Genomic DNA, 18,212 nt, shown 5'->3' with positions numbered 1-18,212 from the left:
ATTAGCAACTAACCTATTACACACGGACTCAATTAGATATAAAATCCTAAACAAACTCTAAGCTATGAATATAATTAAATTACACAGATTGTGATTAATTTTGAATCTATCTCTAACCATATAGGCCTAATCGGGTTCCAATCCTTATCTGATTCAGACTCTATCGGCTAAACTCGTATTGACTTCAGTTTATTCTTCCGTCCGATTCCCCTTTTTCCTGTTCGATTCGGTCTCTAATCGCACATTAACCTATAACGGCTATTTACCAAAATCCGGCGTTAACAAGTTCACGCCGGTGACCACCTCAACCTCTACCCTCCCCACTCTCAATCTGGTTCCAACTAGTCATTGTTGCTAACATGGTCGGGCCACCAGCCCAGCCCAGCTCAAACTTCTCCGCCTTCTTTACCAGCAACATGTGAGACAATGGTCGTATTTGGCTCCACCATTTCTAATCCTAGATTTCCTTATTTTTCGTGTGTATATTTCCCGAACTGCTATGCATTTTTACAAAAATTTTCTACGGGAAAGTTGTTTTAAAAATCATATTAATCTATTTTATATTTTTAATAATTAATTAATCATGTACCTCCCCCTCCCCCTACTGCCGAACGCGGCCAACGTTCAACATAGTTCATGAGCTAGTAGGTTAGAGACGCTAGTAGGTTAGAGGCTTAGAGCCCTAGGCCGTGGCTCGTGTGGTATGCATGCGCCCGCGGAGGCACTCACTTTAACCGAGTTGACCGTGGGATTCTAATGTGAGCTGACAAAACTGATCACTGTTTTATCTACTGCCTTAGAGCAAGTTCAATAGTATAGCTCTAATTTATTTATAGTCAATTTATACCATAGTTACCTATAATATATACATGTGTCTCGGAGCTCGTGCTGCAGTTAGCTATAAATCTATAGCCCGCTACTCTTCTCTCGTCTCTCTATTCTTCTTAAAATAAGTTTATAGTTGGCTTATAATCTGCTATTGTCCCGCTCTCAGAACCCAAGAGTCATAATCATTATATATTCTCGAAGACAAGCCAGAAATTTGGTTCCGGCTCACCGTTCAAGCCAGCTCGGCTCGTCCCAGCCGAGTTCGAGCTTGATCATTTGGCTCGTGGGTGAAACGAGCGTAACCTGAGCTCGCGCTCACCAGCAAGTCGTTGTCTCGTTGGATCATTTGCCTTGCTATAATGCACTAATAATGATGTTGTCTTTTTAGCTTTGCTTTCCTGTTTGTTTTACCTGTTCTATTGAGTCACTTCATATAATACCAGATCAATGGTTACTAGATTCATCATATAGAGATAATGAATTAGATATATATATATATGGATAAATTTAGATAGTACTAGAAAATTTTAAAATATAAAACGAATGTAGTAGCAATTAACAAACTAAAAGGCCTGGTACAACAAATTAATCGGCAATCAGCAGTGACACGATACTGATTACATCACGCGCTAATCATGCGATCAAGCGCTAATTGCGCCACCCTTGCCTTCCTCTGTGATGCAGCCTGCTCAGTCTTCTTGGATGGACCTCTCTTTCATGTCAATCCCTGACAATGAATTTACTTTACGTTCTTGATCATCAAACTGGAATGCATCTTAGTGCAAGTCTCACTCGAATTAAGACCATCCGAACATTCTTCCAATGTTAACCCATAAGTAATAATCCATCCGGTTTTTAATAGATAAAGGCATACATAAATGTGTTTATTAGGTGACTCAATTACCACATAAAAAGTATGATAATATGAAGAAAAGAAATGCAATGCAATTCGTAGGAGGAAATTTTGTTGCGTTGGATGGATAAAAAGGAAAGAAGTGAATTATATATTTTTTTTTTGGTGATTAAGAAGTCATACTTGGCTCTACTGTTGTAGATGTTCATATAAGATGCTTTCTGGTTGCTGATGTATATCAGAGAAAGAGTCGACCCTAGGCTTTTACTTTGAATATGCCCTAACACCTTTTACTTTAGGCATAGGTTCAACCATGGGAGCTAGAAATTTATCTCACAGATATTTTTATTTTTTTAGAATACATTAAATCGCTCAATTTGTGTGTCATCTTCGTTACCTAAACAATTTAACCACGAAGGTTGTCGGGGTCGGCTAACCTCGACCATTGTACTATAGCTCCAACAACTTGAGTAATTATCATTTATTTGTTGTAATTTGATTTACTATTAAATATATTTTAGTCATCGCTTACATTTGGCATATTTGCATATTTTTTTTGTATAGGACAAATAGTTTAATATTGACACAAAGACAATAAAGTTATTTGTTAAAAACCAAAGGGAGTACTACTTACAAGCCAATGTAAATCCTTAACCATCATGGGCGTGAGCAACAAAACCAAACACTCACATCCCACCATTAAATCATATTTTATTTAGTAATTAGGAACATTAGACTATGGTTAAGGGAAACCTTGGGCTCGCAGCTCTACAAGTAATGATGATATAAGATGAGTAATTAATCATAAGTGATTTAAGTTATACACTTATACTAAGCATGGCTAAGTAAAGTCATATTTCTAGCAAGATCACAAGAGTGATACAAGCTAATTATATTATTACCCAGGTTACAAGCAGTTGGCAATCAAGTAAAAATGATCACAACAAGCAGATAGGTATTTCCCATAACCATAAGTAATTAATAAGCATACACTTTATTTGCTAAGTTGATTGCACGACAAAAAATTGGCATTGACATACATAGAATGAATTAGGTAACCTCCCAGGTATTCGTGTTCAAGAGTAGAGGCGGCATTTTCCAGTTCCAGCACATACTGTACACTCATCAACATCACCAGAAACATGCCTCAGGCAGTACTTGATGCGATCATTCATAATGTCCTAAAACATGTTTGGACGCCATTAGTGAATATGATATGTTAAAAAAATTCAAGTCCTGCTCAGTTTGCTATAAATGACTGAATGACTGATACAGTTCTCGTCTCCTGTATTACGAGGAAATTGCTCTAGATAACAGGAATGATGGCCAGGAGCCTGACCAATTCATGGAGTCATGGCTATGGAAGTCAAGAACATTAGTCTCTTTGAAATCAAAAGTTACATTACGATTTTGCTAGAATTTCCCAAAAAATTTCTAAATAGAATCTTTCACCTGAACACCCCCTAAATTTTATGGAAATAAAGTGGTGCACTGATTTTGGACTCTTTTTCACAAGATAACATTATCTTCAACACCATCTGAAAGTGAAGACAGTTGTGACGACAATCAAAGGGACATCACTGAAGCACCTGTAGTGGATCTATTTATCAAGGGAAACTCAAACTATCTTTATATTCAGTGGATAGTTATTTTTCTATTTATCTATAAAGAGTGCATAATGTTTTTTTTAATTAACATATAAGTAAAACAGTACTTACAGACAGCTTCTACCAGGAGCATTTGCATCCTGTACTAAGTGCACAATGTAACAGTGACAGAAACAATCTAGAAGAATCCATAGGGAAATCAATGAGCACATACCACCATAAGCTCATGCAATCCAAGAGGGGCAGTGACAATGTAAGGTACGTTTGAGTGCTCCTTAGAGGCCTCCGCAGCTAGAGCAGGGATATCCTGGGTAAAAGATATAGTGCCTACTTGAATGAAAATAATCATCTTAATTGTGAAAATACCCATAAGGCAAATACCCATCTACCATCATTAAGAAAATATTGCAATAAATGGGAATAACCTTGTTAACTTAATGCCCTTAGGACTGAGAACTACCAATCTTAAACAATTCAAGGGCATACTTGTTTCCAGTGTCGTCCAGGGGAAAGAAAATAAGGGCTGACAATAACACGGGACGCCCCTTGTTGAACACATTTTCCAAATGCATCTTTAATAGTAGGCTCAGCTAGCTCCTGCACACATTCTGCTACTTTAAGAGTGTAATGGGAGGTAAAAGTGACAAATAGGATAATAGAGATAAAAAAACATATGCAATAATAATTCATTGCCCCAGAATAACCAACCATAAAGATCAACATTACAAAAGAGAAAGCAATTGGAAGGTGAACAGTAGATACAGACAAATTTGACAATATACCTTTCATGCAACAAATTTAAAAGCACTCAAGTCGTTATTATGTATAGTGACAAGCACCTGTGTCCATGAAACATTGAAATATTGCTCACCACGAACGATAATGTGCATCCACTTTCATAATACTACCTCTGTTCCCAAAATATAAGGGCTTTTGACCATACAAAAGCATAGCCAAAATCCTTCTATTTTGGGACAGTTGTAGCTATCAATACCAATAAATCAATAATGTGCAGGAACATTGCCCCAGTGTCGTGCAAGGGTCTAGTTCAAATAGGTTTATTATTTACTGTAAAAGTAGTCCACTATTGATTGCTTTAAGGGATTAAAGATAAAATTGTAAATAAATTTTGTTCTTGCCAGCTCTGTTCAGCCAAGCCATATAAAGTTAGGGTGTCAGATTGGTTTTGTTTAAGCAGAAATAATGTATCTATTTTCCAATCTCCTATATTCACTCATCTCCTTCCTCTGGTTAGGCTCCTTGTCGCAGGGACCTAACATAACAAAATATGATAGCACTGTGGTTCTAACATGTGCCATGCCACATGTCACTTGAGTAGAATCAAATCACTTGATGATTTATTTGTCTGATTCTTTCTTGGCAGCACGAATCCATCCAATAGATAAATATGGAGGCTTGAATCTAATGTTTGAGTATACTACAACTGAGATAAATATGCAGTCTTGCATCTATCGTTTGAGTATACTATATAACTGCAACTATATGAGGTGGCTTCCCTCCTTGATTATCACCATGTGTGCAATCTAAAGATCAGAATAAGATCAAATTATATGGTTTTTATGCTACTCAACCCTGAAGACTAGCTGAGTGTCTGCAATAAATTGATTCAAAGGGGAAACAAACACCTGCATTTTAAACATTTAAACTGAACTAAGAAAAATCTACAAACCTGCCAATTGAACATGTAGGATACAAAAGAATAAATAATTACGAAGACAGCGGACTGCTTGCGCTGCTTTGAATTTGTTTCACTTGAATAGAAAAGCAAATATGTTACATTTACATTTAATACTGTCAAAATCAAATATCGGATTTGTGCTTCGTGGTGTCTTATTTTAGATTACAAGATCTTTTTAACTGAAAAGAAAAGTGAAGACCTTTTTTTAAAAAAAAAAGGATTATATTTAAAAAAATCTCTCATGTACTACTGCTGCTTGGCTGTTAAGGTCCCCCAGTTACAGATAAATAGCATAGAGGAAAGATAATTCATTTTATAGGTAAAACGAATATATCTTTTCAATTATTTTCCATGTTAGGCTTTGTGCAATAAATTGGTGAAGGCTGATGCTATTTCCAGATCTAAAACTAAGCCATTTAGCAAAGTTAAATGGCAAAATGGCAAAATGAATGATGGCACAATCTAACAGGGGTGGACATTGCACAAGTAATCCTGGAGTTACAGAACAGAAAAACACCATACACAGTTCTACCTAGCTGAGGTAGGAAGTTTTGCAGTACAAAAGGAAAAGGAGAACCCAATAGCTAATCATATTGGCATGTGAGTGAAAGTGTGCAATGGTATGTACAAACTTTTGACATTTCAGGGTTAAATACCCATAAACTGTAATGGAAAGGCAGCAACTTAGGTACTGAACAAAACTGGCAGAAATTGGAAGTCAGGAGTAAGAAAAGAAAACTATTACTCAGTCTACATATTAAACATGTTTAGTGATCAGCCAGAGTTTCTGAGTCCAAACACAGTATAGGTCACCCAAAAGCCAACTTCTAAAATCAATTGATTGATTTCCAGTATTCATTCAGTTAATTGTGCTAGTCAACTAGACTCCTACAGACAGGAGGACAGTTGGATTGATGCTCTATGGAGATGATCTCTAACAAGACTACATAAGATGTACTGAATTTCCACAAAATACATTTGCACATAAAAGCAAGAGCAATGAAGAGTACCATATGAGCAGGCTCAACAATCTTGTAACCAGTCCTCGTCCTGAACATGGCAACAAAATCATCTGCAATTTCACAGAGCAATAAACAACGTAACATATCTTGAAGACGTCATGAAACGAATTACAACCAGGAGCCATTCAATTACTTAGCATTAGATTGGACTCTTGACGCCGTGACCCATGGTCAACAATTATCACACCATCCTTCTCGCCAACGGTATAACTCTCACCCGCCGTTCCTGAGCTGGAACCCGAATTGGGCGTGGCGCTCATGGCCAAGTTTCTAATGCTGGGTCCGGTTCTCGGCAACTTGATAAAGCTGATGGAATTGCCGACATCACTGTTCCTAATTCCAACAAACAAAGAGGCTGTACATTACGGAAATAACACGCAGAGGTTAACTAGCGCGAAAGAAGCAGAATACACGCCATGGAGAGAAGGTTGTGCTTACCATGATGTCGGTCTGCTTGTATGCGTCGCAGCAGCTAAGGGTTGGTGGGGGGTTGAGATGGTAGTGTGCATAGACCCCTCCAGCGAGCGATTCGTGTGCCAGAGAGGAGACGACAGGACAGTGGCGGATGCACGATGATTAGGGAACCGGGTGGAGGGCAGGGTGGCGGGGGGACTCACCGGTCTAAGGGAGGGCCTCCGTAGGGAGGTGCAAGCCCGGCGGTGGGCGGTGGCGCTGCCTTGGCCGCGGGAGAGGAGGAGAGCGTGCTGGAGATGAGGAAGAGGAGAAACGGAAGCGTCGATGGCGGTGGGGGAGGGGGGAGGGGAGGGCAAGGGCGGGGAGCCTGGCCTTGCTGCGCCGTCGAGGCTGACTCGTGTCGTCCGGATAGATCGGGATGGCTCCGGATCCGTCCCATCGATCTCTCTTTCCCTCGGCCCACCAGGCCGGCCCAATAACCTTGCCAACCAACCAACCATGGCGTGACGCAGCTCCCCTCGCGTCCCTCCATTTTGCTCCCTCCTTTCCCCGCGCACACCCCCATGCGACCCACCCAACCCGTCGTAGTCGTCCGCCCTGCCATCTGTGGAATTTTTTGAATTTTGAATTTTATTTATTAAATAATTTACAAATTTAATTTTGTATTTCAAAAAATTACAAAATTAACCTCCTGCCGCCCTCTGGGAGGGTGAAAAGGTGACATGGAAAACGGTCACTCGGTCGCGAGGGACGGCAGGAAACGGCACAAAGCGAAATTTGCATTTAGGCCCTTACCGGGCGGCAAGGGTCTAAATGCAAATTTCGCCGTGCTGCCTGGGAAATTTTCGATTGAACGGGGAATTTTTTTTGATTGACCCACGGTTTGGTACATATATGTATAACCCACGTAATTATTTAGTCATAAGTACTCTCTTGTGTTAGTGGTTATCATACCTTGCTTTTGCCTAGGAGACAGAAGATCGAATCCCCTTAAGAGCATATTTTTCTTGATTTTTTTCTTCGACCGGCAAAAATAAGAAGAAAATATGCTCTAACTAGGATTCAACCTCTAATCTCCCATCTAGAAGATGACCACTAAGCCAAGTAATAATATTGATTAAACAATTCCATACATTATACATATACTTATCAAACACAAGTTAAATCGTACAAATTCCAAGTGGCATGGCCAATTTTGCAATTAGGCCCTTGCCGCCAAAGGGCGGCAAGGGTCTAAATGCAAAATTTTCCATGCTGTCATTTTCGTCTGTCATTCGGAACCGAGGAAACGTTTGCCACGTTTCCACCCTTCCAGAGGGCGGCAGGAGGTTAGTTTTGTGATTTTTTGAAATGAAAAATTAAAAATTTAAATTATTTAATAAATAAAATTCAAAAAAATCTCTGAGATTTTTTATTTTTTATTTTGTTTAATAAATAGTTTACGGAAATACATTTTCATTTCAAAAATTACAAATTTAATCTCATCCCGCCCAATATATAAAACGCCTTCTAGAAGGACGTGGGAGCTGACGTGACGTGGCAGACGGCGGGGCGGTCGCGAGGGACCGTCGTTATTGGTAGTGGCAGTTTAGCACCTTGCCGAGGGAAAACGCAAAACTGCCGCGAGCGCCTGGGAACGGTCAGACCGTGAATCTGATGGTTGAACCGCGGTTTAATACATATATGTATAACATATGTAATTGTTTAATCATAAGTTCTTGGATGGCTCAGTGGTCACCGTTACTCTCTTCTATCCTATAGACCAGAGACATTTCAAGATCAAAGGAAATATGCTTCTACGAGGGTTCAACCTCTTTAACCGTAGTTTTGCAGTTTGCCCCCTTGTTGTACTTGGGGTTAGGGCAAACTACAAAACTGCCACCGCGCCATCGTCGGCCGTCCCCTGTGGCAGTCGTATGCCATGTCAGCTCACGTACCCTTCTAGAGGGTGTTTTATATATTTCGCCCTCTAAAAGGACGCTAGGAGGTTAGATTTGTAAAATTTTAAAATAAAAATATAGTTTTCCAAATTATTTATTAAATAAAATAAAAAATTCCCGCGTCTATCCCTCCCTCGTCTATCCGTCCTCCCCGCCATCGCGCCCTCGCGTGTGCCCTTCTTACGGGGTCGCAACGCACATGCCACCCTTTTCTCCATCGCTATCAATCCCGTTCCGCTCGCCTCCTCTCGGCGGCTGATGATCTAGATAAGAGGGGGATGACGCTTGTGCCACCAGTGACACTTCGCCCCCCGATATGTGCCACCACCCGGACGCCATCCTCCCGCCTCACCCATGCCACCTGCTGGGGTTCCCACCCCATTCCCACCCATCGCGTCGGTAGCCGACGTCGCGCCTTGGCCTCTCCCACACTCATCGTGCTGCCTCCATCCTTCGTCCAGACTCTAGAGAGAGAGGAGGATCCCCTTTTAGTTTGGTTAGCAGATGGGCCTCACTTGGCAGCTAAACAGCCTGGCCCCCACATGTCAGTCAAAGAAAACATTTTGATAGAAAAAATAGTTTCGAAAAGAAAGAAAAATGTAACAATAGGTTTTCAGATTTATTTGATTTAATTCAAATTCAAATCTTTAAAGGATTATATCTTTTTGATCCGAAATCCGATTCGGACGAAACTTTCAAAAGGTCATTTCTAAAATCAATTCTGATTTTTTATTTTGGTTTGGATTTTTCACATTTTATTTTATATTATTCTTTTTACGTTAGTTGTTTTTCCCTTTCGACACGTGCAATGATCGTCGTACTTCACCTATTAGGTTACATTTATGAGGACAAACCTGTCGCTGCCGATACATAGGTTCCTACATATGAACATGACAGGTCACTGTGCCCCCTGGTTGAACATGTTGTACTTATTGTGAAATATTTTGTGTACAAATAAATTGCATGCTATATTAAAATGACAACTACTACTCGATATGCACGCCTTCGTATTAATGCCATGTTTACCTTGGTGCCATATGTGCAATATTATTATTGTTGTTGTTGATTATGTAGCACTACTTAGTTTTGCATGTTAGTTATACCATACCATGCTACATACATATGTTATTACTCTTAAATTGCCAAGCATGAAGTAGTTGTCATTGAGTGGGTGGTGACATTATGTGCCACAGGCAGATGGTATGCAACATTGTTTGCAAAAACCCTAATGTTAATAAAATCACTGATTTAGAATTGGGCACATGGTTGGAAGTGGTTCTTGGGAAAGGTTAGCACCGACCCTAGTCAATTAAGGACCGTGTGTAGAAAACAGGCAGAAAACAAGCCTAGTACGACCACAATTCTTGCATTGGCATAGACCTAGGGGATAAAGTGACCCTAGTAGAGTGGCTCAGTGGCACCCCAGGATGGCCGATTCTGATACAATTACATGTTGGTAAAACATGGTTTTGCTTGGGGGCCCATAGTCTCTAGAGCAGGTGCCATAACACCAGGGGATCTAAAAAAACTAGGTCAGGATAGGCACATGTGTTGTGCATGGTCGCGTATTATAGGTCAAACATACGTGCACGTCACAAATTGCAAGTCAAACATACATCCATTGCAATGTGAGTAAAACTAAACTATTCGGATAGTTGTGCTCGCAGTAGTCCACCTGAAAACAATATTATTGTGTTGATTTTACTAAAACCTATGGAAGAATTATTTGTTTTATGCTTGTTTCTCTAATGTGAAAGGAGTATACTCCCATCGTTCACAACTATAAGCATTTGGAGTAGTAATTTTATCTCGTCAGCCAAAAAAAGAACTATGTGGCATATATAGCAGTGAACTAAATCCTAACTTCTTCTGTTTCTCTCGAGTCCCTAGCCACACTCACACAATCACATTCCTTTGGTGCCCTATACAATAATTTTTCTTCCAGCCAAAATTATCTTGAGGGTATCATTCTTCGTTTTCATTGCATGATAAATACACATGTGGACACATAAACACATATACACCACACTCACACCAGCGGGTGCGCCTAACGGTTTCATTCTGATGGGGAAACTATTAGGAAAATTCCTGATGAGAAACCTTATTTTTCATGTGAGCTTCTCACTCTCATGAAATATGGTTGATCGATCTAGTATTAAAAACAATATGGGGACCAAACATATTTGTCATGGGCTTCGCATGATAGGGATAACACAACAAAGGAATGAACTGCTTGTACTTATCTTTTGCATGACTCACCACATAATGCCAAAGTGCAGTTTTTATCTTTGCACTCTTTTTAGAGGAAAAGCAATATGTGCCCACAGATTACAGAGAAACAGACATGATAATGTGCATTTATTTGGAGCTGTTTCTACTGATTTCTTAGGATACAAGTTAATGCACATCAGCTTTATCTGCATTATTTAAAGACCACAGTGACTATGTGCTTCATATGGTGCATAGTTCTATTTAATCTCTGTTGAAGCATTGGGGATTGTTTGAATCTTGGTGTTCCACTTGAAGTTTATATCCCTTCTTTTAATCTAATTTTCACATTTTTGCAATGTTGACTAGTGATGTTCCTAACCCTAGTGACCCTGAACTTGTCGAGCGTCTTGTTCTTGATCTGCTAGATCCAGAGCTAAAGGGGCATGCTCTTTCTGAGCTACGCAAGGTAACTTGTATTTCTTTTTTTGGTTGAGTTGTCTATTGCATCGTTCCTTCTATTTGAAGAGTAGTCTGAACATCTTCAAACTTTATTTACTTAGATGACAATGTTTTCTTTAACTAAACATAGATGGTATTTGTAACTTATAAACATGAATAAATGGTCATTCAATACAATATTCTATGAAATGTTACTGTAAACATGTTATATCTATTAGGATTTACATGGTTTTTCAAATGAATATGTAGTAGGTAAATTAAATTTGTTGACCATATGCAAAATTTAAGTAAGTGGACAAAATACAATGTGGCTTGCATTGATGTGACATTGTACCACAAATGTCTACTAACCTAACTGATACAATACTAGCGTCTCATTTGCTTAGGTTGTAAATTTTCCTAAATAAGAAGACACTATAGAGTTAGGCCATTTGGCTACAAGAATAGAGGGATGAACGGGAGGGATCACCGGAGTTAGGATGTGACATGTTCTGTATTTTCACTGGCTGTTTAAACCAAAACAATGATAGGGAAAGGGGTAGGGGAAGTACTCCTTTGGCTTCTAGATGCTACTAGAGGTGGAAGCAAAAGTTGTTTGCTTGGGTTTTGGCATTGAATTTGTAAAAGAAAAGGCTAAGTTAAAACAAAATAGACATAACACAGAAGACATAAGTGAAATACACGTAATATTGCATATAGACAACTATTCTAAATGCATTCAAATCGTAATGGAATAGTCTATTCGCATGACAAAGTCCTTTTTCTTACATAAAGACAAAGATATATCTATACTCTTCTAAAAGTAGGCAATGGTGGTGGCAGTGAATCTGCCACCCACCAGCCCTGTTATATTTTTTTTACCAACTACTTCATGTACTTTAATATTACAAAATAGTACTGCATATTATCTCTATTTCATCAATAAAATACAAGTTTATTATGCAAACACATTACACATCTACACTACGTGTCAAATTGTTTTGGAAACCTCACAAGTGATTTGTGTCAGACAATAATAATGTGCGTATAAGTCATATTTATCCATTGCAAAGTACGGGTATTTAGCTAGTATAATAAACAAAGCATGCAGATTGCACACATACTATTTCTAAAAGCTAAAACAACAGATAATATAGAGGAGAAGCAAATTAATTAAAAAGGCATATAGGGGAACTTCCTCCTGGGAAGAGCCAAAAAGCATGAAACATAAGGAGGATGATCTTAATATCAAATCAATAGAGAAGAGCTAGGCAAATAAGTTGAGCACAACAGAACTTAGATCTTGAATGCTCAGGGTGTACACCACATCTCCCACCAAGTGCGCTAGGAACAAAGAGCAGCATACTAATACCTAAATATTAAAAAAAAACTATGCATATGTATGAAACAGAAAACCACTTCATTTTTCACCTCAGCACACTCATTTCTCCTGGTCGCACATTAATCCCACTTTGTGGCTGGAAGCACGGTAGTTGCCTTCGCTTGTCTAGTCCTCAACCTTTCTGATCCTAATTTATGGGAGAAAACACTCAGAATCTCAAAGTGTTGGTGAATACTCACCCTAAGATATTAATTAATTTTATTGTGCGGTTGATCTTGATCATTTTTGTAATTGTTCTTAAGAAACTGTGGTAAATTGCACACCCTGTAATTGACATGTTAAGGCGTCATGAAAAGAAAAACCTAAGTTTAATGCAGTTTCTGGAAACTATTTTCCAGAAAAGGGAGATGTTTCAGGACCTAGCTCTGCTGTTATGGGATTCTTTTGGCACAATTACTTCACTGCTCCAGGTATGAGCATGCTTGAGCCCACAAGTAATTAGTACTCCCTCCTTATGCAAATACATGACGTTGGTTAGTTCGATTTTGAACTAACCAATGCCAAACAAATAAAATAGAAGAGAGTAATATTTCTCGTGTTGTATATATGTTACATAATTAATCGTTTTAAGAGTGGTTTTGATGTCAGCCGCTCTTAGTAATTCAACATTAGACAAAAGTTGACTTGATGATGGTAGTATCAATTATTGTGCTAATTCAACCTAGTGAGGTCCGAGCTTACTTTTATTTATATTTGGTATAACAAGCACTATCTTTCTTTTCCTATTGATGCAACGAACAGGAGATTATAGTAGTGTACCCTGCACTTTCACCCCCAACATTGTCGTTGACCTCTTCAAACCAAGTCTGCAATGCGCTAGCACTTCTTCAGGTAGACCTTTGGCCGCCTTCCCAATGCCTATTACTAACCATGTTTCTTTTTTTTTCATACGCGTGTTTCCTAAACTAATAAACGGTATATAAAAGTTGCTTTAGATTAACTCATTTTCCTAATGTTTATAATTAATTAATTAATCACATATTAATTTGTTACTACGTTTTTCGTGCCGGTAAACAATCTAACCGTGGAACACGGCCTTAGTCTAAGGAAAAGGAAACACCAGTACATTTTACTGCTACTTTTTCCCATTTATCAAATTTGTTGTTAATCACAGTTTATTTATTTTCATTACCTCAGTGTGTTGCATCTCATCCTGGGACTAGGAGCCGATTCATAGAAGGTAAAGAGCATGGCTACGTCAGAGTTAAAATATGCTGATGGTGTGTACTCTTAATTATCTCCCTTCCAACCTCAATGTTGTCACGCAGTGTATGCCTAGCTACAGTTTCAAATATTACCAATGTTTTATATTACAAAATAGTTTTCACTGTCTCTATATTTATCTATATGCTAATGAATTTAGAGAAATATGTAAAACATATATATTAAACTATGAATTGAATGAATATAGATAATACCAAATGGAACGGAAGGAGTATTATAGTAATAAGATCCTTTATTTGGTTGTTGTTAGTGACTTGCAATTTCCTCTATTTCCATGCTCTTTATTTTCAGCTCGCATTCCGTTGTACCTGTGTGCATTTTTGGAAACAGACAGCAAGACCAGGCAATTTGAATACATGCGGCTGACAAGCTTAGGTGTCATTGGTGCTCTTGTTAAGGTGATTCATACCTAGAAGTTTACGAAAAGCAGAGATTCATTATACCTCTTTACGTATGAAAATAGGGGGATTGTAAAACGACATATTTGCTTATAAAAAATAATTCGTGAATAAAACTTTTGTATATGTGTATGTGTATATTCTTAGCGATTTAAAAAGCAAGGATGAAAAATAAACTTCGGTAAAAAAACACTAAAATCAACTCCAAATATAAATTTAAAAATTTAAATTTTGGCTTATAAGCATAAACAGAAGCGAAAAGATGAGGTGATAAACACGCCTGCATTTGGCAACAAAATGGTAATGTTCTTATTCTCCAACTTCATTAGATGGGCAAGAAACTTGTTTTACTTTGATTTGTAAGATCAGTTAACTCTTCATATTCAGAGCAATGTTCACTTGTGTTTCTTCCCTTCGATTTCCTAACCAACTGTTTTGCGTGTAGCACAACGCAGTGAACTCTTATAGTTTACACTCGATAGCTGAAACATATAGCTGTGATCTCAGTTTTCTAACAGCGTGACACAATTATTATAGTTTCTAATAAAGACCAGCAATTAGCTCATTTCGTAGAGCCTAATTTCACTATAATTCTTTCAATGCTAGTGAAAGTGGATATCCCAATAACTTGGATGAGAAGTAGAAACTTGAATTACTCAATGTTATATAGTATTTGTATTTGAAACAAATTTAAGAGCTATATCTCTACTATTTAAAAGGGGCTGAGTCATCTGTACATCCTGCAAAAACCATCGCTCCCCTAAAAACAAACAAGTCAGGTGGGTTGTTAAAATAAAATATTTCTTTACTCTAAGCCTGTATGGCCCAAACATAAGTTATACAAATCTGTCGTAATGTACATGTATATTATTGGTAAAACAACGAACCATCAAAAGAGTACACTTCTTTTTTTTTTTGTTTCAGTAGCCCCTTACATAATACGATCTAGGGGGAACTCAAGTTTATTGATTATCTCTTAACTACGATTTACAAATTAGCTTTAACATACTTGTGGATTGATGTTACTTTACATATGAATTAAGCACATTAGGATATGAATTTTCTTTTTTTATGCACATTAGCATATGAATTCTTCACTCCCACCATTATAGACCATCGCGGCCCTCCATTTTATTTAAGCACATTAGCATATGAATTTTCCTTTTTTTTCGGGGGGGGGGGGGGGGGTTCACACTCATACCTCTCAAGAATTTAGAATGAAACTTATTTTACTTGTCCTACATGCAGGCTGATGATCCAAAAATTATCAATTTTCTGCTGGAAAATGAATTTGTTCCTCTATGCCTTCATAATATGACGATCGGCAGTGAACTATCAAAAACTGTATGTTACCGGACACATCAGTCCACACCCAGAACATCACTGCCTTTAACCTTTTGTGCCCTTCTCTAGTCTTTCATGCTAGAAGTTTCACAGGAACACCTTCTTTTCACCTAGTTCAAACTGTTCGGTTACGGCAGGCCTGGCATATTTGGCATGCTTTACATCAACACATTCATTGAATGCTTCAAAATAGTGGGCAATCTGTTGGATTTTCTTTAGTTATTTACATGATGCATGGTTATGATCAAACATTAGGGATATTTTCTAGGTAATGTGGCTCAATGAATGTTGAGCTTCATGGTAAGTGCAGTAAGGCCATGTTTGGCAGCAGCAGTTTGCATTTCATTTTTCATACGCATGTTTCTCAAACTGTTAAACGATTTCTTTTTTGCAAAAAAAGAAGAAATTCTATAGGAAAGTTACTTTGAAAAATCATAGTAATTCATTTTTTAAGTTTTTATAGCTAATAATTAATTAATCATATATTAATCCATTGCTATATTTTACGTTCCGGGGGAATCTTTTTCCAACCTCAACTATCAACTTGGCCTAAATGGGTTATAAATACAAGTGGAATATAGATGTTTGTGATCAAATCATGAGAGTGATCCAAATACTATTAGTTTGTATATGATGTGCTGAATGCATCTTGAGCTTTAGTTTGTTCCAACAACATAGAATAGTGCGTCGTTCAATTCCATAATTCTTGTTGTTTTGAGCAACAGTGTCGTTAAACTTTTAAAACTGACTAGTAATAGCTTCTAAATAATTTAGTGTAAGAATATTAGTACAACTATAAATTAGCTAGCCCATGTAGCCTGAGGGCTAAGGCCAAGCCAGGTTACCCTATCAGTGATTTTTCCCATCCTCATAATTTAAGCCTCAAGGTTGGTCATTTATCACTTGTTGATTACCCCTCCCCAAAAACAATTAAGCAATGCTTTATCTAACTTTTATACCGGTTACCCTCATTAACTGATTTGGTGAAACATATATATACAGGTGGCAACTTTTATCACTGAAAAAATTGTCCAAGATGATGCCGGGCTGCGGTACATATGTGCTAATGCTGATCGGTTCTACGCTGTGGGATCTGCTTTGGCAACCACAGTTACTTCCCTGGTTGATCAGCAGCCTTCCAAGAGGTTGCTGAAGCACATCATCCGCTGCTACCTCAGGATGGCAGATAATCCTAGGTTTTCTACTCTCACTCTTCCATGTTTGAAGAATTATGGTTTTGTTTCTTCGTACTTAATTCTTTGGAAGCGCTGATGACATTTCTTTTAATTTCCTATGTATTCAATTCAGGGGTTATGCTGCACTACAGACTTGCCTTCCTCCCAAGCTGAAAGATGGCACATTCAACAGCTGTCTTAGGGTGAGCGGTGCATCAGTCTCAGTTTTTACCTTTTTGCTAATGATTGAGGGGGTGATTGTTTGGTTTTTTTTCAACCAACGGCATATTTATAAATAAAAAAATTGTGAATAAAAGTTTTATATGCGTATTCTTAGTGATCTAAAATCTAAGGCTAAAAAAATAAACTTTGGTAAAAAGATCCATAAAATCAAATCTAAATTTAAGATTGAAAATTTAAATCTTAACTTATAATGATAAGCAGAAGTGAAAAGATGGGGATGCCAATGTTGCTCCCCTGAACAAAATGTTAGACTAGACTGAAATTGCTACCAACTGCTGACAAGAGTTCTTGTTTTTTTTTTTTTGTTTACTGCAAATGCAGGATGACCCTTCAGGGCGACATTTGCTCCAACAACTGCTGAACAAGGTGATAAGTGGAAGGAATGTAGGACAAGCTCATAACAGTGCTACTCGCATGTCTTGGGGATAAACCAATTAACCTGGTGGCTGCACATCACTCGATCCAGTGATGAATTATGTCGCTATGAATCGCAGCCATAAGCATGAAGGAAAACACTATGTTTATGTCTGGAATAAAGTGTTAGACTGCAGTGAAATTAAATTTTTGGTTTTGTATTAATAAGCACCGGAGACTGAAACACTCACAGCGCATATATGCAAATGAACTGGTGGGGAAGTATACTCTTATATATATATATGTGATGCAACTATTTTGATGTGTTACCCGTCAGTTTAAATACTTCTGTATATGCACATATTCTAGTTATTTTATTGCAAGAGCTGCTTGCAAAGATGTTGGGCCCCGCACATCAGAGTGCACAAGGTAAAATGTTACTTTTTAGGACATAGACATTTTTGGAAAGGAAGAGTATGTTGTTTCCCAAGCAAGTTGACAAGGCATAGAAAAAAAGGTAAATTGGGTCCATGCCATTGTAACTTTAGGGGTTGTTTAGATGAGGCTAAACTTTTTAGTCCCATGTCATATCGGATGTTTAGACACTAATTTGAAGTATTAAACATAGACTAATAAAAAAACTAATTTCATAAATGAGTGCTAATCCGCTACACGAATTTTTTAAGCCTAATTAGTCCATAATTAGAGCATGTTTACTGTAGCATTACATAGGCTAATCATGGATTAATTAGGCTCATTAGATTCGTCTCGCAAATTAGTCCAAGATTATGCATGAGTTTTATTTGGAGACTATGTTTACTATTTATAATAAGCGTATAAACATTCGATATGGGACAAGGGACTAAAAAATAAGTCCCTTGTCCCAAACATATTTGAAAATACTATTATAATTGAAATCATGTCATTATGCACGCCCAAATAAGAATCCATCTTGTTTTTCCTGTACCGTATTTGTATGGACAACTTTGCGCCTGCCTAGCCCTGCTCAAACACCAGCGGCGACAATGGAATCGGTGATGGGGGGCTGTCTTGGCGGCGC

The 18,212-nt window shown here is 38.0% G+C and overlaps 2 protein-coding genes across 4 annotated transcripts; one reads left to right on the top strand and one right to left on the bottom strand.

Moving 5' to 3' along the window:
• Positions 1-1,337: 1,337 nt before the first annotated feature.
• On the bottom strand, positions 1,338-6,758 carry LOC102709053 (sirohydrochlorin ferrochelatase, chloroplastic). Of its 3 annotated transcripts, XM_015833393.2 has the most exons (7): positions 6,448-6,758; positions 6,143-6,342; positions 5,998-6,059; positions 3,775-3,885; positions 3,503-3,595; positions 2,722-2,862; positions 1,338-1,555 (listed from the first exon to the last, which is right to left on the bottom strand). In XM_015833393.2, the coding sequence occupies exons 1-6, from the start codon at positions 6,516-6,518 to the stop codon at positions 2,758-2,760; spliced, it is 642 nt and encodes a 213-aa protein (XP_015688879.1). In that variant the 5' UTR covers positions 6,519-6,758; the 3' UTR covers positions 1,338-1,555; positions 2,722-2,757. The 3 variants fall into 3 exon arrangements, with proteins under 3 accessions (XP_015688879.1, XP_006647189.2, XP_015688880.1); XM_006647126.3 differs by lacking the exon at positions 1,338-1,555 and having other exon boundaries at positions 2,469-2,862; XM_015833394.2 differs by lacking the exon at positions 1,338-1,555 and having other exon boundaries at positions 2,474-2,862; positions 6,143-6,336.
• Positions 6,759-10,908: 4,150 nt separating this feature from the next.
• Positions 10,909-17,453, top strand: LOC102719273 (cell differentiation protein rcd1-like). Its single transcript, XM_006648497.2, has 9 exons — positions 10,909-11,040; positions 12,753-12,824; positions 13,156-13,245; positions 13,552-13,594; positions 13,930-14,036; positions 15,285-15,380; positions 16,383-16,576; positions 16,689-16,758; positions 17,120-17,453. Exons 1-9 carry the CDS (start codon positions 10,930-10,932, stop codon positions 17,225-17,227), a joined length of 891 nt encoding a protein of 296 aa, XP_006648560.1. The 5' UTR covers positions 10,909-10,929; the 3' UTR covers positions 17,228-17,453.
• Positions 17,454-18,212: the final 759 nt, after the last annotated feature.

This window comes from Oryza brachyantha, chromosome 2 (genome assembly GCF_000231095.2).
Source record: "Oryza brachyantha chromosome 2, ObraRS2, whole genome shotgun sequence".
In the NCBI taxonomy this organism is placed as follows: domain Eukaryota; kingdom Viridiplantae; phylum Streptophyta; class Magnoliopsida; order Poales; family Poaceae; genus Oryza; species Oryza brachyantha.
Note: the sequence above shows the minus strand (reverse complement) of the source record. Positions and strands in the feature narration are given on the sequence as shown.